Source organism: Rhinatrema bivittatum, chromosome 6 (assembly GCF_901001135.1).
Source record: "Rhinatrema bivittatum chromosome 6, aRhiBiv1.1, whole genome shotgun sequence".
NCBI lineage: Eukaryota > Metazoa > Chordata > Amphibia > Gymnophiona > Rhinatrematidae > Rhinatrema > Rhinatrema bivittatum.
The window spans coordinates 11,315,214-11,338,356 of record NC_042620.1 but is presented as its reverse complement, the minus strand read 5'-3'; the positions used below and the strand labels follow the sequence as shown (position 1 = coordinate 11,338,356).

General features: G+C 53.6%; 1 protein-coding gene across 3 annotated transcripts in view; it reads left to right on the top strand.

Annotated features, from left to right (window-relative positions):
* WNT10A (Wnt family member 10A) overlaps positions 1–23,143 on the top strand; it is a 106,150-nt gene that overhangs the window by 11,270 nt on the left and 71,737 nt on the right. The window contains exon 1 of one of the 3 annotated variants that reach the window (XM_029605033.1): positions 20,474–20,564. The exons of 1 other annotated variant lie outside the window; for it this stretch is intronic. Coding sequence is in view for 1 of the 2 variants with exons in the window: in XM_029605031.1 (XP_029460891.1) it covers positions 20,668–20,780 (113 nt within the window). In the remaining variant the exon portion in view is untranslated. Of the gene's footprint in view, positions 1–20,473; positions 20,565–20,627; positions 20,781–23,143 lie in introns of those variants that run through there. One more of the 3 variants, XM_029605031.1, reaches the window with a different exon arrangement.

The following is a 23,143-nucleotide window of genomic DNA, read 5'->3' as shown; positions in this document are numbered from 1 at the left end:
GTGTCCCGGCGTAGCTTGCGGAGAGGAGGCGCAGGAGTAGGATCCCCGTATGCTGAATGCTTTGGGGTTGTGTGAGATGTGTCCCGGCGTAGCTTGCGGAGAGGAGGCGCAGGAGTAGGATCCCCGTATGCTGAATGCTCTGGGGTTGTGTGAGATGTGTCCCGGCGTAGCTTGCGGAGAGGAGGCGCAGGAGTAGGATCCCCGTATGCTGAATGTTTTGGGGTTGTGTGAGATGTGTCCCGGCGTAGCTTGTGGAGAGGAGGCGCAGGAGTAGGATCCCCGTATGCTGAATGCTCTGGGGTTGTGTGAGATGTGTCCCGGCGTAGCTTGCGGAGAGGAGGCGCAGGAGTAGGATCCCCGTATGCTGAATGTTTTGGGGTTGTGTGAGATGTGTCCCGGCGTAGCTTGTGGAGAGGAGGCACAGGAGTAGGATCCCCGTATGCTGAATGTTTTGGGGTTGTGAGAGATGTGTCCCGGCGTAGCTTGTGGAGAGGAGGCGCAGGAGTAGGATCCCCGTATGCTGAATGCTTTGGGGTTGTGTGAGATGTGTCCCGGCGTAGCTTGTGGAGAGGAGGCGCAGGAGTAGGATCCCCGTATGCTGAATGTTTTGGGGTTGTGTGAGATGTGTCCCGGCGTAGCTTGTGGAGAGGAGGCGCAGGAGTAGGATCCCCGTATGCTGAATGTTTTGGGGTTGTGTGAGATGTGTCCCGGCGTAGCTTGTGGAGAGGAGGCGCAGGAGTAGGATCCCCGTATGCTGAATGCTTTGGGGTTGTGTGAGATGTGTCCCGGCGTAGCTTGTGGAGAGGAGGCGCAGGAGTAGGATCCCCGTATGCTGAATGCTTTGGGGTTGTGACAGATGTGTCCCGGCGTAGCTTGCGGAGAGGAGGCGCAGGAGTAGGATCCCCGTATGCTGAATGCTTTGGGGTTGTGTGAGATGTGTCCCGGCGTAGCTTGTGGAGAGGAGGCGCAGGAGTAGGATCCCCGTATGCTGAATGTTTTGGGGTTGTGTGAGATGTGTCCCGGCGTAGCTTGTGGAGAGGAGGCGCAGGAGTAGGATCCCCGTATGCTGAATGTTTTGGGGTTGTGTGAGATGTGTCCCGGCGTAGCTTGTGGAGAGGAGGTGCAGGAGTAGGATCCCCGTATGCTGAATGTTTTGGGGTTGTGTGAGATGTGTCCTGGCGTAGCTTGCGGAGAGGAGGCGCAGGAGTAGGATCCCCGTATGCTGAATGCTTTGGGGTTGTGTGAGATGTGTCCCGGCGTAGCTTGTGGAGAGGAGGTGCAGGAGTAGGATCCCCGTATGCTGAATGTTTTGGGGTTGTGTGAGATGTGTCCTGGCGTAGCTTGCGGAGAGGAGGCGCAGGAGTAGGATCCCCGTATGCTGAATGCTCTGGGGTTGTGTGAGATGTGTCCCGGCGTAGCTTGTGGAGAGGAGGTGCAGGAGTAGGATCCCCGTATGCTGAATGCTTTGGGGTTGTGTGAGATGTGTCCCGGCGTAGCTTGTGGAGAGGAGGCGCAGGAGTAGGATCCCCGTATGCTGAATGTTTTGGGGTTGTGTGAGATGTGTCCCGGCGTAGCTTGTGGAGAGGAGGTGCAGGAGTAGGATCCCCGTATGCTGAATGTTTTGGGGTTGTGTGAGATGTGTCCCGGCGTAGCTTGTGGAGAGGAGGCGCAGGAGTAGGATCCCCGTATGCTGAATGCTTTGGGGTTGTGTGAGATGTCCCGGCGTAGCTTGTGGAGAGGAGGCGCAGGAGTAGGATCCCCGTATGCTGAATGCTTTGGGGTTGTGTGAGATGTGTCCCGGCGTAGCTTGTGGAGAGGAGTCGCAGGAGTAGGATCCCCGTATGCTGAATGTTTTGGGGTTGTGAGATGTGTCCCGGCGTAGCTTGCGGAGAGGAGGCGCAGGAGTAGGATCCCCGTATGCTGAATGTTTTGGGGTTGTGTGAGATGTGTCTCGGCGTAGCTTGTGGAGAGGAGGCGCAGGAGTAGGATCCCCGTATGCTGAATGTTTTGGGGTTGTGTGAGATGTGTCCCGGCGTAGCTTGTGGAGAGGAGGCGCAGGAGTAGGATCCCCGTATGCTGAATGCTTTGGGGTTGTGTGAGATGTGTCCCGGCGTAGCTTGTGGAGAGGAGGCGCAGGAGTAGGATCCCCGTATGCTGAATGTTTTGGGGTTGTGTGAGATGTCCCGGCGTAGCTTGTGGAGAGGAGGCGCAGGAGTAGGATCCCCGTATGCTGAATGTTTTGGGGTTGTGTGAGATGTGTCCCGGCGTAGCTTGTGGAGAGGAGGCGCAGGAGTAGGATCCCCGTATGCTGAATGCTTTGGGGTTGTGTGAGATGTGTCCCAGCGTAGCTTGTGGAGAGGAGGCGCAGGAGTAGGATCCCCGTATGCTGAATGCTTTGGGGTTGTGTGAGATGTCCCGGCGTAGCTTGTGGAGAGGAGGCGCAGGAGTAGGATCCCCGTATGCTGAATGCTCTGGGGTTGTGTGAGATGTGTCCCGGCGTAGCTTGCGGAGAGGAGGCGCAGGAGTAGGATCCCCGTATGATGAATGCTCTGGGGTTGTGTGAGATGTCCCGGCGTAGCTTGCGGAGAGGAGGCGCAGGAGTAGGATCCCCGTATGCTGAATGCTTTGGGGTTGTGTGAGATGTGTCCCGGCGTAGCTTGTGGAGAGGAGGCGCAGGAGTAGGATCCCCGTATGCTGAATGTTTTGGGGTTGTGAGATGTGTCCCGGCGTAGCTTGTGGAGAGGAGGCGCAGGAGTAGGATCCCCGTATGCTGAATGCTTTGGGGTTGTGTGAGATGTGTCCCGGCGTAGCTTGTGGAGAGGAGGCGCAGGAGTAGGATCCCCGTATGCTGAATGCTTTGGGGTTGTGTGAGATGTCCCGGCGTAGCTTGTGGAGAGGAGGCGCAGGAGTAGGATCCCCGTATGCTGAATGCTTTGGGGTTGTGTGAGATGTGTCCCGGCGTAGCTTGTGGAGAGGAGTCGCAGGAGTAGGATCCCCGTATGCTGAATGTTTTGGGGTTGTGAGATGTGTCCCGGCGTAGCTTGCGGAGAGGAGGCGCAGGAGTAGGATCCCCGTATGCTGAATGTTTTGGGGTTGTGTGAGATGTGTCTCGGCGTAGCTTGTGGAGAGGAGGCGCAGGAGTAGGATCCCCGTATGCTGAATGCTTTGGGGTTGTGAGAGATGTGTCCCGGCGTAGCTTGTGGAGAGGAGGCGCAGGAGTAGGATCCCCGTATGCTGAATGCTTTGGGGTTGTGTGAGATGTGTCCCGGCGTAGCTTGTGGAGAGGAAGCGCAGGAGTAGGATCCCCGTATGCTGAATGTTTTGGGGTTGTGTGAGATGTGTCCCGGCGTAGCTTGTGGAGAGGAGGCGCAGGAGTAGGATCCCCGTATGCTGAATGCTTTGGGGTTGTGTGAGATGTGTCCCGGCGTAGCTTGTGGAGAGGAGGCGCAGGAGTAGGATCCCCGTATGCTGAATGCTTTGGGGTTGTGAGAGATGTGTCCCGGCGTAGCTTGTGGAGAGGAGGCGCAGGAGTAGGATCCCCGTATGCTGAATGCTTTGGGGTTGCGTGAGATGTGTCCCGGCGTAGCTTGCGGAGAGGAGGCGCAGGAGTAGGATCCCCGTATGCTGAATGCTTTGGGGTTGCGTGAGATGTCCCGGCGTAGCTTGTGGAGAGGAGGCGCAGGAGTAGGATCCCCGTATGCTGAATGCTTTGGGGTTGTGTGAGATGTGTCCCGGCGTAGCTTGTGGAGAGGAGGCGCAGGAGTAGGATCCCCGTATGCTGAATGCTCTGGGGTTGTGTGAGATGTGTCCCGGCGTAGCTTGTGGAGAGGAGGCGCAGGAGTAGGATCCCCGTATGCTGAATGCTTTGGGGTTGTGTGAGATGTGTCCCGGCGTAGCTTGCGGAGAGGAGGCGCAGGAGTAGGATCCCCGTATGCTGAATGCTTTGGGGTTGTGTGAGATGTGTCCCGGCGTAGCTTGTGGAGAGGAGGCGCAGGAGTAGGATCCCCGTATGCTGAATGTTTTGGGGTTGTGTGAGATGTGTCCCGGCGTAGCTTGTGGAGAGGAGGCGCAGGAGTAGGATCCCCGTATGCTGAATGCTTTGGGGTTGTGTGAGATGTGTCCCGGCGTAGCTTGCGGAGAGGAGGCGCAGGAGTAGGATCCCCGTATGCTGAATGCTTTGGGGTTCTGTGAGATGTGTCCCGGCGTAGCTTGCGGAGAGGAGGCGCAGGAGTAGGATCCCCGTATGCTGAATGTTTTGGGGTTGTGTGAGATGTGTCCCGGCGTAGCTTGTGGAGAGGAGGCGCAGGAGTAGGATCCCCGTATGCTGAATGCTTTGGGGTTCTGTGAGATGTGTCCCGGCGTAGCTTGCGGAGAGGAGGTGCAGGAGTAGGATCCCCGTATGCTGAATGCTTTGGGGTTGTGTGAGATGTGTCCCGGCGTAGCTTGCGGAGAGGAGGTGCAGGAGTAGGATCCCCGTATGCTGAATGCTTTGGGGTTGTGTGAGATGTGTCCCGGCGTAGCTTGCGGAGAGGAGGTGCAGGAGTAGGATCCCCGTATGCTGAATGCTTTGGGGTTGTGAGATGTGTCCCGGCGTAGCTTGCGGAGAGGAGGCGCAGGAGTAGGATCCCCGTATGCTGAATGTTTTGGGGTTGTGTGAGATGTGTCCCGGCGTAGCTTGTGGAGAGGAGGCGCAGGAGTAGGATCCCCGTATGCTGAATGCTTTGGGGTTCTGTGAGATGTGTCCCGGCGTAGCTTGCGGAGAGGAGGTGCAGGAGTAGGATCCCCGTATGCTGAATGCTTTGGGGTTCTGTGAGATGTGTCCCGGCGTAGCTTGCGGAGAGGAGGCGCAGGAGTAGGATCCCCGTATGCTGAATGCTTTGGGGTTGTGTGAGATGTGTCCCGGCGTAGCTTGTGGAGAGGAGGCGCAGGAGTAGGATCCCCGTATGCTGAATGCTTTGGGGTTCTGTGAGATGTGTCCCGGCGTAGCTTGCGGAGAGGAGGCGCAGGAGTAGGATCCCCGTATGCTGAATGTTTTGGGGTTGTGTGAGATGTGTCCCGGCGTAGCTTGTGGAGAGGAGGCGCAGGAGTAGGATCCCCGTATGCTGAATGCTTTGGGGTTCTGTGAGATGTGTCCCGGCGTAGCTTGCGGAGAGGAGGTGCAGGAGTAGGATCCCCGTATGCTGAATGCTTTGGGGTTGTGTGAGATGTGTCCCGGCGTAGCTTGTGGAGAGGAGGAGCAGGAGTAGGATCCCCGTATGCTGAATGTTTTGGGGTTGTGAGATGTGTCCCGGCGTAGCTTGTGGAGAGGAGGCGCAGGAGTAGGATCCCCGTATGCTGAATGCTTTGGGGTTCTGTGAGATGTGTCCCGGCGTAGCTTGTGGAGAGGAGGCGCAGGAGTAGGATCCCCGTATGCTGAATGCTTTGGGGTTGTGAGATGTGTCCCGGCGTAGCTTGCGGAGAGGAGGCGCAGGAGTAGGATCCCCGTATGCTGAATGCTTTGGGGTTCTGTGAGATGTGTCCCGGCGTAGCTTGTGGAGAGGAGGCGCAGTAGGATCCCCGTATGCTGAATGCTTTGGGGTTGTGAGATGTGTCCCGGCGTAGCTTGCGGAGAGGAGGCGCAGGAGTAGGATCCCCGTATGCTGAATGCTTTGGGGTTGTGAGATGTGTCCCGGCGTAGCTTGCGGAGAGGAGGTGCAGGAGTAGGATCCCCGTATGCTGAATGCTTTGGGGTTGTGTGAGATGTGTCCCGGCGTAGCTTGTGGAGAGGAGGCGCAGGAGTAGGATCCCCGTATGCTGAATGTTTTGGGGTTGTGAGATGTGTCCCGGCGTAGCTTGTGGAGAGGAGGCGCAGGAGTAGGATCCCCGTATGCTGAATGCTTTGGGGTTCTGTGAGATGTGTCCCGGCGTAGCTTGCGGAGAGGAGGCGCAGGAGTAGGATCCCCGTATGCTGAATGCTTTGGGGTTCTGTGAGATGTGTCCCGGCGTAGCTTGTGGAGAGGAGGCGCAGGAGTAGGATCCCCGTATGCTGAATGCTTTGGGGTTGTGAGATGTGTCCCGGCGTAGCTTGCGGAGAGGAGGCGCAGGAGTAGGATCCCCGTATGCTGAATGCTTTGGGGTTGTGTGAGATGTGTCCCGGCGTAGCTTGCGGAGAGGAGGCGCAGGAGTAGGATCCCCGTATGCTGAATGTTTTGGGGTTGTGTGATGTGTCCCGGCGTAGCTTGTGGAGAGGAGGCGCAGGAGTAGGATCCCCGTATGCTGAATGCTTTGGGGTTGTGTGAGATGTGTCCCGGCGTAGCTTGCGGAGAGGAGGCGGAGTAGGATCCCCGTATGCTGAATGCTTTGGGGTTGTGTGAGATGTCCCGGCGTAGCTTGTGGAGAGGAGGCGCAGGAGTAGGATCCCCGTATGCTGAATGCTTTGGGGTTGTGTGAGATGTGTCCCGGCGTAGCTTGTGGAGAGGAGGCACAGGAGTAGGATCCCCGTATGCTGAATGTTTTGGGGTTGTGAGATGTGTCCCGGCGTAGCTTGTGGAGAGGAGGCGCAGGAGTAGGATCCCCGTATGCTGAATGCTTTGGGGTTGTGTGAGATGTCCCGGCGTAGCTTGTGGAGAGGAGGCGCAGGAGTAGGATCCCCGTATGCTGAATGCTCTGGGGTTGTGTGAGATGTGTCCCGGCGTAGCTTGTGGAGAGGAGGCGCAGGAGTAGGATCCCCGTATGCTGAATGTTTTGGGGTTGTGTGAGATGTGTCCCGGCGTAGCTTGTGGAGAGGAGACGCAGGAGTAGGATCCCCGTATGCTGAATGTTTTGGGGTTGTGTGAGATGTGTCCCGGCGTAGCTTGTGGAGAGGAGGCGCAGGAGTAGGATCCCCGTATGCTGAATGCTTTGGGGTTGTGTGAGATGTGTCCCGGCGTAGCTTGTGGAGAGGAGACGCAGGAGTAGGATCCCCGTATGCTGAATGTTTTGGGGTTGTGTGAGATGTGTCCCGGCGTAGCTTGTGGAGAGGAGGCGCAGGAGTAGGATCCCCGTATGCTGAATGCTTTGGGGTTGTGAGATGTGTCCCGGCGTAGCGTACGCAGTTCCTCATTGCAGGGATCCGAGTTTCTGTCAGGAGATTGCTTTTTTTTTTTTTAACTCGTTTTTGCTTCAGATGAGGTGGTTGCTGGAGGGCTGGCACGGGACAGAGCTGGGAGTATTTCACTCTGCGCTTCCTCCTCCAGGAGTAGTGCCTGTAGGCCCTTTGAAGATTTTTCTCGTTTTTTTTCAGCTCTAGGTTGTGCGTAAGTACAAGAGGAACTCACCCTGCAGTTTTCTTCTCCTTGTATTGCAGTATAGGTGTCTCGGAAGTTTTAAATGAACAAGCAATCTTCTTGGAGATGATCTTGGAGTTAGGGCTTTTTGGTTTTAAGGATTTAGTCAGGATTTTGAGGTGTTCATCCCTGTCTTTTGGGTCAGAGCATTTACTTTCATACTGTGTGGCTTGACTACTTGATTCAAAGACACTGTGCGGCCTCCAAAGCTCACGTACAACATCATGAATGGATAATTTCTAGGCAGGGCCGGTGCAAGAGTACTTGGTGCCTTCACCCCTCCTCCCACGACTTACCTGCTGGCAACAGCTCCAGCACAGCGCTCCCTCCTACCAGCAGCAGCGACTCCAGCACAGCGCTCCCTCCTACCGGCAGCAGCGTCTCCAGCACAGCGCTCCCTCCTACCAGCAGTGACTCCAGCACAGCGCTCCCTCCTACCAGCAGCAGCGGCTCCAGCACAGCGCTCCCTCCTACCGGCAGCAGCGTCTCCAGCACAGCGCTCCCTCCTACCAGCAGTGACTCCAGCACAGCGCTCCCTCCTACCAGCAGCAGCGTCTCCAGCACAGCGCTCCCTCCTACCAGCAGTGACTCCAGCACAGCGCTCCCTCCTACCGGCAGCAGCGACTCCAGCACAGCGCTCCCTCCTACCAGCAGTGACTCCAGCACAGCGCTCCCTCCTACCGGCAGCAGCGACTCCAGCACAGCGCTCCCTGCTACCGGCAGCAGCGACTCCAGCACAGCGCTCCCTCCTACCGGCAGCAGCGTCTCCAGCACAGCGCTCCCTCCTACCGGCAGCAGCGACTCCAGCACAGCGCTCCCTCCTACCGGCAGCAGCGGCTCCAGCACAGCGCTCCCTCCTACCGGCAGCAGCGACTCCAGCACAGCGCTCCCTCCTACCGGCAGCAGCGTCTCCAGCACAGCGCTCCCTCCTATTGGCAGCAGCTGCTCCAGCAAAGCGCTCCCTCCTACCGGCAGCAGCTGCTCCAGCAAAGCGCTCCCTCCTACCGGCAGCAGCGACTCCAGGACAGCGCTCCCTCCTACCGGCAGCAGTGACTCCAGCACTCCCTCCTACCTGCAGCAGCGACTCCAGGACAGCGCTCTCTCCTACCTGCGACTCCAGCACAGCGCTCCCTCCTACCGGCAGCAGCGTCTCCAGCACAGCGCTCCCTCCTACCGGCAGCAGCGACTCCAGCACAGCGCTCCCTCCTACCGGAAGCAGCGGCTCCAGCACAGCGCTCCCTCCTACCGGAAGCAGCGGCTCCAGCACAGCGCTCCCTCCTACCTGCAGCAGCGACTCCAGCACAGTGCTCCCTCCTACCGGCAGCAGCGGCTCCAGCACAGGGCTCCCTCCTACCGGCAGCAGTGACTCCAGCACAGCGCTCCCTCCTACCAGCAGTGACTCCAGCACAGCGCTCCCTCCTACAGCTACCGGCAGCAGCGACTCCAGCACAGCGCTCCCTCCTACCGGCAGCAGCGGGTCCAGCACAGAAAAGCAGTAATAGCGATATTAAGTCGGAGGCCCCAAAATTAAAAAAAACAATTTAAATAAAAAAAAAAGTAAAATAATTAAAAAAAATTTTTAAATTGGCCCGCGGCCCACAGGTTGGAAGACAGACGCTCAATTATGTTGGCATCCATTTTCCGAACCTGTGGCTGTCAGCAGGTTTGAGAACCGACGCCGGCAAAATTGAGCGTCGGCTGTCAAACTCGCTGACAACCGCCGCTCCTGTCAAAAAAGAGGCGCTAGGGACGCGCTCGTGTCCCTAGCGCCTCTTTTTACCGCGGGCCCTCGTTTGCATACTAAATCGCGAGCACAGGAGAGTGGCCTGTGCGCGCGCTGGGAGAGCGGGCGCTCGCCTCGGAGCGCCGGCTCTCCCGCGGGTTTTACTGTATCGGCCTGATAGAGTGCAATGCATTGCGTGAAGAAAACCATTAGCTTAGGGAGGCTCCTGGACTGGTCTGACTGTCTTCAAGGAAAGGAAATTATCAGATAAGAAGTCATTTCACTTCTCTCTTCATCCAGACTAACAGGGTGTACCCAAGTTCTTCCTAATAGGACAGGATGCTGCCTGAGCCCCTTGCAAAACTGCTGAAGCCAAGGAAGCTTTATCTCTAAGCCTGACATCCAGATGGTAATGCTTAGGAAAGATAAGCAATGGAAACCAGGATGCTGCCTTACACGTCTCCAAAAGAGAGACCAACCACAACAGGACCTAGGAAGTAGCCTCTGCCTGCTTGGGCGAGGGAGTGCCAGAGTCCACATAAGCTCCAGTAATGTCCTTTGTAATCCAGCATAGCTCTAGAGGCTGCCTCACCTTTCCATACTCTGTTAAACAGGACAAAAAGAGGATCAGATCTCCTGAAAGTGCTAATGACCTTGAGATACCTAATAAAACGTCTTCTCACGTCCCAAGGTCAAAGCAGTGCCTAGTTTTTAGAATTTGCTAAATGCAGGAAGGAAACTGACTGGCTTAAATGACATCCTGAAACAACTTTCACTAGGAAGCACGGAACCATATGAATCTGGACCCTATCTACAAGAAAGTGCTTGGAATTCCAATATTCTCCAAGCTGAACAAATAGTGACTAGGAAGATCATCTTCCAAGTAAGCAGTTTTCAAGAAATGCTCTTTTCGCTGGCCTTCATATAGTATAAAAAGCCTATTTGTCTTATGAAAGTGGTTTGCAATCTTTTGGTGCCTTATGAACATGCGCTGCACATCTACCAGATATCCCATTTCATGACGTCTTGTCCTTAAAGGTCAGAAATAAATTTGGGCGGTAGAGATGAGGGAAGTGGTCAGAAGGTGACTGGGTCAGGTGAAGGAAAAACCAAAATATGGGTTGCTACAAGACAGAGCCTGTATATCCAAGTTTTGCTTAGCAGAACAAATGGCCACCAGGAAAGTCAACGTTTAAGGATAGGTCCTTTAGAGATGATTGCCTTTTTGGCACCAAGGGAGGGGCAATTAAAGGTCTGAGAACTAGTGTGAGGTCCCACTGTGGGAACAAGGATCTAAAGGGCAGCTGGATATGTTTTGCACTTGAAGAGGGCTACGTTCAGATGTGTGGCTACTTGTAGGCTCTTAATTGGTCCTCTATAGCAAGATATAGCTGCCAGTTATACTTTCAGGAAGCTAAGTGATAAATCTTTGTCCAGATCTTTTATGATGAAGTCCAAAATGCACGTAACACCTGCCCTCTAGAGTGAGACCGTGTGAGTTTAACAGTGACTCTTGGACAGATGCTGAATATGAAAGTTGTGGATGACTTTTGAGCCTTCAACATAGTCAAGATGACAATGGGAGAGTAGCCCTTCTTATACAGGTGTGACTGTCAAGGGCCAGGCCGGAGGACAGAATGGAGATGGGACTTCCATTGGTATTGGGGCTTGTCTTAACAACCTTCATGTTCTGGGGAGATGAACTGGGCCTCCCACTAACAGCCTTATCAGATCTGCATACTGTGGCCTTCTTGGCCTGACTGTAGCTACCAAAATTACCAAGGAAGATGGTCTTCTATTCTTTGCAGTGTTTTTCCTATCAAGGGCCATGGCGGGAACAAGGCTAAGGCCTTCTTAAGACATCTATCCCACTGGAGCCTGGTTCCTTCCATCGGCTGAAAATCCTGTCTGTTTTGGCATTTGCTCAAGCCGTCATCAAGTTCATTGCTGGCAGTCCCCACTTGTGTATTATCATCTGCACTGCTCTCTGACTGAGTTCCCATTCTCTTGAGTCAATATTGTTCCTACTGAGGGAGTCGTCTTGAACATAACGATTTCCACAATGTAAAACATGCATAGGAGATGTAAGTTCAGTTCTGCCCATCTGAACAGCATGCTTACTTCTGCTGTTAATGCTTGACTGCGGGTATCCCCTTGCTTGTCCAGGTATGCTACCCCCATGGTGTTGTCCGACAAGACATGGACTACCCTTCCTGTTATTAATAGTAGGAAGAAATGAAGGGCTCACCTGATGGCTTTTGTTTCCAGTTTATATATTGACCACGTCAATACTCTTTCTTACCACTGGCCATGTGCCATCAGGCCCAGGCAATGGGCCCCTCCCGGATGACTGTGCTGGCATCTGTGGTTATAGGGATCCATGAGGGAGACTCTAGGACCATGCCCTTCAGCAGGTTGGAGGCTCCAGCCATCATACTGCTTTTCACTGTCTGGGGAAATGGGAGATGAGACTCATAATCTTGCGACTTGGAGGGATTCCTGCAATGGCCACATATGCGCTTTGGCCCACAGGACTAGATCTAAGGTGGCTGTCATCAGCCCTAAGAGATGAAGATAGTCCCACACTCTGGGTGCCTATACCTGGAATATCTGTTTGGTCATTCTTTTTGTGGCAAGGATAACTCATCTACTGCTATATAGAAGAGAGCCCCTAAAACCTCCAGAGACAGAGTAAAGTACAGACTGCTCTTTGTATAATATACCTCCCATTCTAATTGAACTGAATTATGTTCAAGGCTTGCTGGCATTCCTGAAAGAACCTGGCCCCAGTAGGCTAATCAAATACCCATATACCCTGCTTGTGGTGTGCTGCTACTATCATTACCTTGGTGAAGCTCCATGGGGTGGTTTGGTTGCAAGACCAAAGGGAAGGGCCTGGTATTGAAAGTGATTAAGACACAGAATCAGAACCGATTTTGGGGGTATGTCTTATTGGGGTAGATTCAGGGATGTTAAGAACTTTCCTTTCCTCATGGACACAATGACGGGATGAAGTGTCTCCATTCAAAAGTGAGGAACCTGGAGACACCTGTTGAATTCTTTTAGATCCAGAACAGGGTGAAATGCACCATCCTTCTTTGGGACCACAAAGTAAACTGTCTATGCTCCTTGTCCCTGTCCCCCAGATGAGACAGGGACTGTAGCCTGAAGTTTATGTAGCCTTGACAATGTGTCCCGTACTGCCTCTCTCTTGAACCAAAAGGAGCAGAGAGAAGCAATAAAGGCCTCGGAAACTGGGGTCACGAGTTCTAGAGCAGACCCTCTTTAAATAATATCTAAGACTCATTCTAGCTCTTCTAGAGGAATAGGTCTTGCCTTCTCCAGCTTGTGGAGGATTATATTTGCTTAATTTAAATTTCTGGAAATCATGGAGGCACTGATGCTTGTGCGTCCAATTGGGGCCCGTCTTCCAGGAGTTGCTGAGGTTTAGATTCACTTAGATCTCTGAGCAGTTTTCCCAACACCTACCTGGAAAGCAGGCCTCCTTTATAAGGGAGTCTGCAAATGCAAGTCTTGCATAACGGCATCTGCCGACCAATTACGGAGCCGAAGAAGCCTGCTATCTGCCAGCCTGGATGCTACCGCCTGTGATGGCATCTGAATGAGGACATACAAAGCATCAGTTAGGAAAGTCACCCCGGGCTCAGTCCTTGCTGAATTTTCATTTTCGGGGAGACGCTGAACCTTGCATACTACTGGCCGTGCTAGTGGCCCTCATAGGAGCCCATGCTGCTAACTGAGGAGATCACTTCAAAACAGCCTCAGGTTCCCTGTCTTGAGGATCCCCGATAGCCATCCTGCTTTGGACTGGGATGGTCATTTTGTGAGTTAATGGACTCTAGGAACTCTTCAAGGATTATTCCTATCATCCAGTGATAAAGGATAAACGTTGCTCTTAAGCCTTTCAATTTCCCTTTGGGGGAATCCCATTTAGACAAAACAATGCTCTTCAGAGCTGGGTGCAGTGGAAAGGCCGGTGGGGGATGCGGCTTTGGATTCTTTATAGAATCAGAAACTCTTTTATTTTGGTTTTCCCCTTCGGAACTTGGAGTTTTAAGGGCGGCCACTACGTTGGCGATCAGAGCTGAGAGTTCCTCTCTGCTGGGCAGTCTCGTGACTGATGATTCTTCCTCCAAAGGGTCCCCAGGGTTTGACCAGTCGGAGTCTTCCCTTCAGAAGGACCCTCTTAATGATTCCTGGGTGAGATTGGGAGGAAATGAGCCTACGGTTTTGGTATTGGCTCTAGGTTGCTACTGGGAGGTGGAGGGGTCTATATTCAAAGCCATGAAATGGGCCAGGTAAAGCCGGAACCAGTTCTATCCCAGGCTTTTCTCCCAGCATGAAACGCCCGATTCATGAAGAGCACGGATTCTGGAGAAAAATTGGCCCAAGTGGCGCCGTCGCCGAGTCCCCTCGAGAATGCAACGGGGCAACGTTGAACGCTGGTCGGGGTTTAGAGGTCCATCTTCCCTACAGGTAAGGAGAGAAAGGAGGAGCTGACAAAACAAGAGCAGGTGGGATCTGGAGGCTTTTAGCCCTTCAGCCATGCTAAGGTGTGCCCTCTCCTGCCTCCCCCCCCCGGTCGTCTCCTCCATTAAGGTCTCCTCCGTCACAAGCAGGGCAGAGGGAGCCCACCACCACCACTGGGAGCCTCCTCGGGACGCAGGCCCCCGCACACCTGTGGCCTCTCTTCGTGGTTGCTAAGCAAATAAAACCAAAGAGAGATTTTTTTTCCCCCCCATTTAATTTTTTCGCTGCTGCTGCTGCAGCCGGGGGGAGAGGGCTCCATGCAGCGCGAGCTGCTCACGGTTTACGTCTTCCGCCGGGCAGGCTGACCGAACTAGAAAACATTTCCCTAATCGCATGCCAAGTAAGAAATTGTTGCAGCTGGAAGCCCGGTCTTAGTCACCACTTTCGGGACGGCCCTGCTGGCGGCGTTTGAAGGCCGGACGCTGCAGTGCCTTGCCTTCATGTTCTCTCTCTCTCTTTTTTTTTAAAATAAGCTTTGCCAGAAGCAAAGCGAAAAAGCCAAAGGAACACCAGAGAGGGGGGGGGGGGGGGGGAGGAGAAATTCCAACGTCCCCCGTCTCAAAAAGATTCACACGACCCCAGAGGACCTGGGGAACCCCCTACCAGATCCTAGGGGTCCTGGAATCATTCCCAAGGGGGAAGGCTGAACCAGAGAGAGAAAGTTTTATTTCTTTACTCTGGGAGTAGGTTTCCAACCAGGGGGGAAACTATCCCTAAGGACTCTGCTGCCCCAGGAGCCAGGCTAAGGCCTAACCCCGACCCTGGGAGCCGGTGACTGCCTGGGACCACACCTCCCTTTATATCCGGACGCGATGCCGCAGAGAAAAGGGTGCATGCGCCGTCTCTGGCAGCTGTGGAGAAGGGGAGTTCTCGTGTGCAGGGACTGGTCTGGCAGGATTCGATAAGGGAAAAATGGTTGTGCAGCTTTTAAGAGCATAAGAAAGGCCATGCTGGGTCAGACTAAGCTCCTCGCGCTCTCCATCGGCGGAGGATCCAGATACCTGGCAGATTCCATAAGGCAGATCCGTTTCCCCTGGCTTTCTCTAGTCTAACTGGTTAATAATGTTTTATGGACTGGTCTAAACCTCTTTTACGCTGGTGGCCTCGATCACGTCCCCCTGGCAGCAGAGTCCCTAGCTCGACGGTGTGCTGAGCGAAAAAGCCCGTTCTCTGGTTTCTTTGGAATCTGCTCGTTGTTAAGTTTTATGCAGAGTCCTCTTCTTTTAGTTTTATTCGAAAGGGTAAAATAACTGCCCTTTGTTTCTTAGATGCATTGTCAGGAAAAGAAAAAATAATTCCGTCTCGTGCTGTCTTCTGGCTCAAACCTTGGGGTGAAGAAGCAGGTTCCAGATACACTGAGGGCCAGGGCCACCTAAGGAACAATAAAAGGCTTTTACTCTAGCGATGGGAGGGAAAAGGATCCTAGGTGAGAAACTCAAATCAAGCACTGGCAGGAATTTAAACTAGAGGAGGGGGCCAAATGGTTGATTCTAGCAGTCACCCCCAGCAAAAATCCTGGCTAATAGAAGAAAAATATAAAATGGGGACCTCATGAGGCTACCGCCGAGCAACAGAGCAGACAGGAGGAGCAGGTATGAGGCTATAGGGTGCATGGACGAGGCAAGGAGATGTAGCGGGAGGTTTATGAGCGCGCGTTCACAGTCTCTCTAGGCAATAAAATCCCATGCCTGCAAGCCCTCACGCCAGACAAAAACCTCGATATCGTTGCGATCACAGACACGATTCAATGACTCTCATGAAGGGGATTTGGCCAAAGCAGGCTAAAAACCGCTCAGCAAGGGGGAATCTAAGACGGCGACTGCACTGCTTGCAGCTCCGTCCGTTTCTTTTTCTAAATCAACTCGTTGAAATGCCGCATTCAGGTCGAAAACGAAGGACTTACCCTGCTGCCTCGGTGGATCCCCTCCTTGGCTGGCCCGATGGATGCACACGTTGTGCGCGGGGTGCGATCGGGAGCGGCCCTTGGAGGAGGAGGCTGGAGAGGATGGCGCACGCCTCGCCTTCGGGCATGTCCAGTTCATTTTCCCCTATCATGAGGACGCCACCAGCTAACCTGCCCGCCTTAAGAGACTGGGACGGGGCGGCGTGGGCTGGTGACGCCGTCGCCCTGTGACTCCGTGCAGGGTGAGTGCTTCTCGGGAGAGATGGAGCAGGTGCCGGTGAGGACTCCGTTGTGGGGGTCTGCTGGCTCGCCGACGGAGGGAAGCTTTCAGCGGAAGGAAGAGTTGATTTCTACTCCGGCTGCTCTACCTCAACAAATGTTCATGCAACCGCTGTTGGTAAGACCTAAACAGATTACACCTGAAACAATGTGGAAGGCTATTGAAAAGCTTGGGGGCCTCAGTTTCTGTTTTCTATACAACTTAATCCTTTGGTGGTGAAAGTTAACGAAAGCGAAAACAGAATAATATCTTTAGAAGCTTCCAATGATATCTTACACCAAAGATTGAAGTCCAAGGAGTGAGGCCTACTCAGGAATGTTTGATAAAAGAAAGAATAAATTAGAAAATCTGGAAAATGTTATTCGTGGGAAAAACCTTTGATTTGTTGACTTTGCTGGGGGGGGTGGTTGCGTCTTTCAGCTAAGGATACGTCTAGGAAATATCTTGTGGAGGTAATAGGGGTTTCGGAGCAGACGAGATTCACTTTCTCCAGGTCTTGCTGTTTGCCCCTTATTGGGGGGGCAGGATGGTTCGTGAGTGCAGCCTTTGATGCCATAGAGTATGGCCGTGCCTGGGCTTCTGGAGACGTTGGATGGTTGCCCTTGTGGAGGCGGCCGCCATGTTGGTTTTGTTGTACATCTGAACATAGCTCTGGGCTCTTTTTTTTGTATTTTAGGGTCGGGGTGTGCCCTGAGGAGGGGGTGGCGGTTTTTGCTGATGGGACCTAGAGTGTTGCAAACGGGGGCTTTCTTTCTTTTGGGGTTTCCCGTGTAAAGGTCTCGTGAAACTCAAGGGCCCTACGCTTTTATCTTCCCTCTGAATTTTCTTCGTTTCTTAGAGATAAATTCAGAGGGAAGTGGAACCTCTCTGCCTGCCTCCCTCCGTAGTCGGCTGAGTGGCCCCCGACGACCGAAATCTCCGTTCATTGCCGCTGCTTTGTTTCCTCGTTATTTCCCGATTGGGATTCTCTTCTTGTGGACTTTTTGGAACTGTAAGCCACGATGGCCTCTCTCGTCATCTCTTTGGTTGTGAGGTTCAATTTAATTCTTTGTTCGCCTTTTCTGCGCAAGATGTTTTCTTGTAATTATAAATGGAAAGTGCATAAATTAAAAAAAACAAACCCAAAATAACCCGTCCAGCAAGGAAAGGGATCCCTAAAGAAAGGTGGAGGAGGAGCTCGTTATGGGAACACTAATCTCAAAGATTCGGAAACGGGAGGATTGTGGCGGAAGGGGAGCGGAGCGGTGGGTTATGTCCAGAACCTGAGGAACTGGACACAGACCTGATCCAAAAAGGTGGACTTGAAATCCTGGGGCTTCTCCTTCCACAAATGGTGAGGGGAGGGGGCAGCACCAGGACCCGATTCTTACGTATGAAGGAGGTGGTGGGGCGGCCTCAGACAGTACTAGTGGGAGAGAGAGGTCCTGCACATCGAAAAATCCCAGCCCTGGTCAAGCGGGGGCCAGCGGCAGGACGGGAGGCTGTAGGGGGGAGTGGGCTCCGTCGGAAACAGCCGTAGGGCAGGCAAGAAACCTTTATGCTAAGGAGGAAAAAGAAAGAGGTCGGTGTGGTTGTCAAAGCGAGTGGCTGGAAAAAGAAGGGACTGAAAAAATAAATAAATAATCAGCGTTCAAAACATAAACGAGATCCCGGAGAGCAGAGCACAGGGAAGGAGGGGAGGTTAAGCGGAAGAAACGCAAAGGGCCGAGCGGCAGTGAAGGGAAGGAGTGTAGGGCTATGAGGGAAGAAGGAGAAATGTTAGGGAGAGGGGCCAGGGACACGGCGGAGGCACTGACCACAACCTTCTCTGTCCTTATTCCCCGGAGGAGGAGGAGGAGGGACTGTGGGCTCCTCTGTCAGTGGCACCTGAGCCACAGACTCTGCAGAGGCACAAATACAGCCGCTCGCCGGCCTAGGCTCTGACCTGAGGAGGTGGACAGGACCGGGGATAAATAAGAGTTTGTACTGGAGGAGGAATGGAGGGTCCTGTTCAATGCCTTTGTGAGTGATATTGTGCAGAAGTTAGGAAAACCTTCTCAGTAAGATCTGCCGCCTGAGGGTGTAGAAAAAATGAGAAAAAAAAACCACATTAAGGAGTGGTCGACTGCTTGGCAGCTAAATTTCTGTATTAAGCTGCGCAGTTATGGATTTTGAATGAGGATATCAGAGGGAGAAATGCGGGAGGGGGCGAGGTGAGAGATGTGCATGACCACAGAACAGGAAGGAGGGCATTGGGATGATGGTAATCAGGGACTTCATGGTGGCAAATCACCCTGACAAAGTGGCGGCCAGAGCTGACAGGATGCTGGGGGCGCAGACGCAGAAACAAAGGGAAGTGATATTGCCGTGGTACAGGTCACCGGTGAGACCTTCCCTGGAGTTTCGTGTCCAGTCCTGGAGACCACGTCCCTGAAAGGATACAGACAGCGCGCAGGAGGTCCAGAGAACGGCTGCCGAAATGGTCCAGGTCTGCTCCAGAGATCTAACTGTGCGTACCCTAGAGCCGAGCTTCACAAACTGTGGGTGGGGACCCCAAATGGGGGTCACAAAACCTCCAGCCGGGGTCACAAATGCCTGAAAGGGCAGCCCTCTCCTGATACCAGCGGCAGCAGCAGTGGAAATCAGCAGGGGATCTTTGAGCTGGCGTGCACTCACTCTCAGGTCCTGCAATGGTCCCACCCTTGCTCGGGTTTCTCCACGTTCACAGGAAGCCACGTGCGAGGAGGGACTGGGGGCCACGGCAGGGCCTGTGGCGTTCGCTGGCTCCCAGATCCCGTGCTGACTTTCATCACTGACGCTGCTGCCGTCAGCTGCAGATCATCGTCAGGCACTGGGGAAGAGCGGGCAGAGCGTGCGCAGGCTGTCACTTCTTCTTTATCCTCTCCCATCACTGAGCTTACCTAAGAGAAAAGTGTAGCCCCTGCCATCAGCCTGCCCTCTCTTCCCACGAGTTATCATCCACTTATCACCTGAGGCCCAAAGGGAAATGTTGCTGCTGATCCTGATGTGTGGATGGGGGGATGTTTGCAGGGAGGGATCAGATACAGGAAGGGTTTGAGGGTTGGATCAGTGGGAGAGGGATTGGCTGTGGAAGGTGAGAGGGGGGAATGCAAGAGAGGAGCTAGGGGTGAGAGTATCATCTGGAGAGGGGGAGGGGTTATGTGAGAAAAGAGAGAGGAAGGGGATGACAGATCATCATTTAGGGGCTACCACAATGGCTTGGAGGTGAGGGAGGCTCAGTGGGGAGGATGTAAAAAGCTGGAGTGGGTGAGCGAGCGGCTGGGCTAGGAAGGGGAGAGGAATTGGGGGATGAAAGAGGGGATCAGCTGGAGGGGCAGAGGTTGAGGGGGATGGAGGTTGAGAGAGGGGATCAGCTGGAGGGGCAGAGGTTGAGGGGGGAAGGAGGTTGAGAGAGGGGATCAGCTGGAGGGGCAGAGGTTGAGGGGGAAGGAGGTTGAGAGAGGGGATCAGCTGGAGGGGCAGAGGTTGAGGGGGATGGAGGTTGAGAGAGGGGATGGGTTGGAGGGGCAGAGGATGAGGGGGATGGAGGTTGAGAGAGGGGATGGGTTGGAGGGGCAGAGGATGAGGGGGATGGAGGTTGAGAGAGGGAGAGAGGGGATGGGTTTGGAGTGCAGGGATGGTGAGTGGGGGATTGTTGGAGGCGAACGACACCCCCCCGCTAATTAGGTTTGCTCGTCCTCTGGGGTCCTGTGAATTTTCAACTGCTAAAATGGGGTCACATTGGCTAAAAGTTTGGGAAGCCCTGGCCTAGAGAAAAGATGAGATTGGGGGGGAATAGACTGGGGCGCAATGTCGGGAAATATTGTTTCATGGAAAACGCGGTGGCATCGTGGGACGCCCAGCAATGGCTGAAATGGAAACGGATTTCAAGGAAGCATGGAAGAAGCAGAGAGAGAGAGGAGCGAGTTAGCAGGAAGAGAGGTGCCTGGTCTGTCTGGCAAGCTGCCGGGACAGTGAGAAGTGCAAGGGGCTGGGGGTGGCCAGGCAATGTCCAGAAAGGCCATTACTGCAGGAGCTTGTGGTTGGCCATGGGATGGGGGGAGGTAAACCAAAAAGGGATTTTGCACGCTTAGTGACCCGGGCGATTGGAATTAAATGGAAGATTGCAAAACTGGACTTGCTGGGCTGTACCCTTGGCAGTGTGGATAGACCGATCGGCCTTTTCCTGCCATTATCTACTTTGTCACTGTAGGTTTGAAGTCTGGATCAAGCTCTGTGCGCGAAAAAAAAAACCCGCAAAGCAGGCGCTCTGGCCGGTGTGCGTCCTCAGGGTCCCTTATCCAGCAGCGCGCGCACACACACGCGTCCCTTCTCTCCGCAGTCTCTTGTTTTTCTATCCCACCAAGCAGAAGGTTCCTGGGCAAAGCTCGGGCTCAGGACGAGGGCTTTGCAGGCAGGTCCCAGGAGGAGCTGGTGCAGCCTCTGCCCCTGACCACAGGCAGGCCCCGCCGTGCATTAACGGGCAGAGGCAGCCGACGCAGGGACCGGGTGCACGCTGGGCGCCAGCTCCCTGCCCTGTAACCCCTACCCGGGTCAGCGGAGCTCGCACCTCCGCGACAGGAGGCAGGGTCTCCGGCCTCGCGCCCACCGCCTCTCCTGATTGGTTCGGGGAAACGGCCGCCTTCCGATTGGCTCAGAGTCAGGAACCCTCCCGTGCAGCGCGGGGGAGGCGCAGAGGCTGCGCGCCTTTCACAGCCACGTGCTTGTGACGTGCGCGCGTCTCTGGCCGCCTCCCCCTTCTTACGCGATGGCGCTGGGCGCTGCCCGCCGACGGTGCTGCTGGTGGGTTTGTCGCGGGCTGGGGAGCCGCTTGGCGCGGCGGTGCCTGGGTCAGTGCGGGGGGGAGGGGCTTTGGGTTTGTGACATTGCTCCGTGTCCTGTCTGAATGCTGGCTCAGCCCAGGACTGCCCCGATGAAGCCCCTATGGGCTGCTCTGAGAGTAAATCCCCCGTTTCTACCACAGGCCACCTGGGTGACTGATGATGGAGCACTACCAAGGTTTCTTATTCAGCTTAAACTGTCTCCTTTTTTATCTGCTTTGGAAAAACGCTTTTTTCTTCTCCCTTTCTATTTTACATTTTTCCCTCTTTTTCTTTCTTGAATGCGTGATATTTGTGTGTATTTTTCTGTTGGTAGAGTTTGTACAGTTGCTTTTTTGGGTCCTCATTCAGCTATGGTAGATGCATGTTTTTCAGGTGTTTGTCAGTATTTAAATGTTTTTGTGCTTTGATACATAGGATTGAGTTTGAGTTCTTTGTATTTAGTTATCTTTATTGTTTGCATATGTCATGTCATAGAAACATAGAAATGACGGCAGAAAAAGACCAATCGGCCCATCCATTCTGCCCAGAAAGCTCCCACACTTATTTTCCCATACTTATCTGTTTCACCAACCACCAAGTTCAGGGCCCTTGTTGGTAACTGTTTGATTCAAATTTCCTGCCATCCCCTGCCATTGATGCAGAGAGTAATGTTGGAGTTGCATTAAAGGTGAGCACAAGGCTTAATGGTTAAGCCTTGTGCCTTGTTGAATGTTGTCTGAATGTAAATCCTCTTTTCCACATTTCTCCACGTCTTGATATATGAATAAATACTTTTTTAATATTTTTGTACAATGAGTTAGTGAAGAAAAGGGTGCATGGGGTAACCTGCACGGAGCGGCAGTTACTGCCCTTAACAGAAACATGGGGGTAACCTGCACGGAGCGGCAGTTACTGCCCTTAACAGAAGGCATGGGGTAACCTGCATGGAGCCTAAAAGAAGGCATGGGGGTAACCTGCATGGAGCGGCAGTTACTACCCTTAACAGAAGGCATGAGGGTAACCTGCATGGAGCGGCAGTTACTACCCTTAACAGAAGGCATGGGGGTAACCTGCATGGAGCGGCAGTTACTACCCTTAACAGAATGCATGGGGGTAACCTGCATGGAGCCTAAAAGAAGGCATGGGGGTAACCTGCATGGAGCGGCAGTTACTACCCTTAACAGAAGGCATGAGGGTAACCTGCATGGAGCGGCAGTTACTACCCTTAACAGAAGGCATGGGGGTAACCTGCATGGAGTGGCAGTTACTACCCTTAACAGAAGGCATGGGGGTAACCTGCATGGAGCGGCACTTATTATCCTTAACAGAAACATGGGGGTAACCTGCACGGAGCGGCAGTTACTACCCTTAACAGAAGGCATGGGGTAACCTGCACGGAGCGGCAGTTACTACCCTTAACAGAAGGCATGGGGGTAACCTGCACGGAGCGGCAGTTACTTCCGTAAGATACTTGCTGGGCAGCCTGGATGCACCGTTTGGTCTTTTTCTGTCATCAATACTATGTTACTATATATGACTTTATTTATGTTTCTGTGAGTTTCTCGGTAGCCGTAGAATTTTGAAACTGTTTTTTTTTTTTTATTTCATTGGTCCTACAGTATTTATCTATACCCTGCATCATCTATTAATGTACGGTATCTTCTTTTTCTCTTTCCCTATCCTACATTATACTGTATCTGTCGTACAGCGTCCCATCCTCGATCTGGTATCATACAGTATCATCCATCCTATTATGTATGTTTTACTGTATCCTGTAACTTTTATTCTACTGTTCTTATCTGTCCTGTGTACCTCCTGCTATATCCACCCTGTAACATTTATCCTATCCTGGATATCTGACAGGATGCATTCTATAGAATCTTTGGGTCAGTATTCAGCGAGGAAACAATGTATCCAGCCAGGCTTAGCAGAATAAATCCTGCTCCTCAGACCATAGCCAGATAAACACATCCAGGTAACTTTAGGACTCCTCTCTGACACGAGCAGACTGAGCCAGAGAAGTTAGGCAGCACGTCCCCCGAGCACCTACGTTTATCCAGCTAAACAGTGAACCGGACGAATCTGAGACCTTCAGGGCAGTGGGGAAAAAAATGTAAAACCTGCCCTTTCTCCATTTTAGTCCTGAACTTGGCTGCCCAAACCATCTGAACGCTGCCCCCCTCTGTGCCTGTGCTGGACCATCCCGCTCCTCTTTCTGTTTAACCAGGAGACATCCATCTCTGTCCATTTTATGTGCCTGCCACGTTCTCTCCATTCTGTGTCCACGCTCCCCTCATTCCTCGGGGCTCTTTACTTACTGATTCCTGCTCTTCCAGGCAGACAGCTCTGGTATTATCCCACTCTGACAGAAGGCAGTGACGTGGCGCGGCGTTCCTGGAACAGGAGCAGGTCCTGGGCCCTGGAGCCACGTGACGTGGAGATGGACAGTGCGCTGCTAACGGGAGCCCCGGTCCCGGGGAGGTGGTCTCGCCTCTCGCGCTGATCCGGGAGGCGGCGGGCTGGGGGGACGTATCCCTTCCCGGGGAGCGCGGTGCCGTT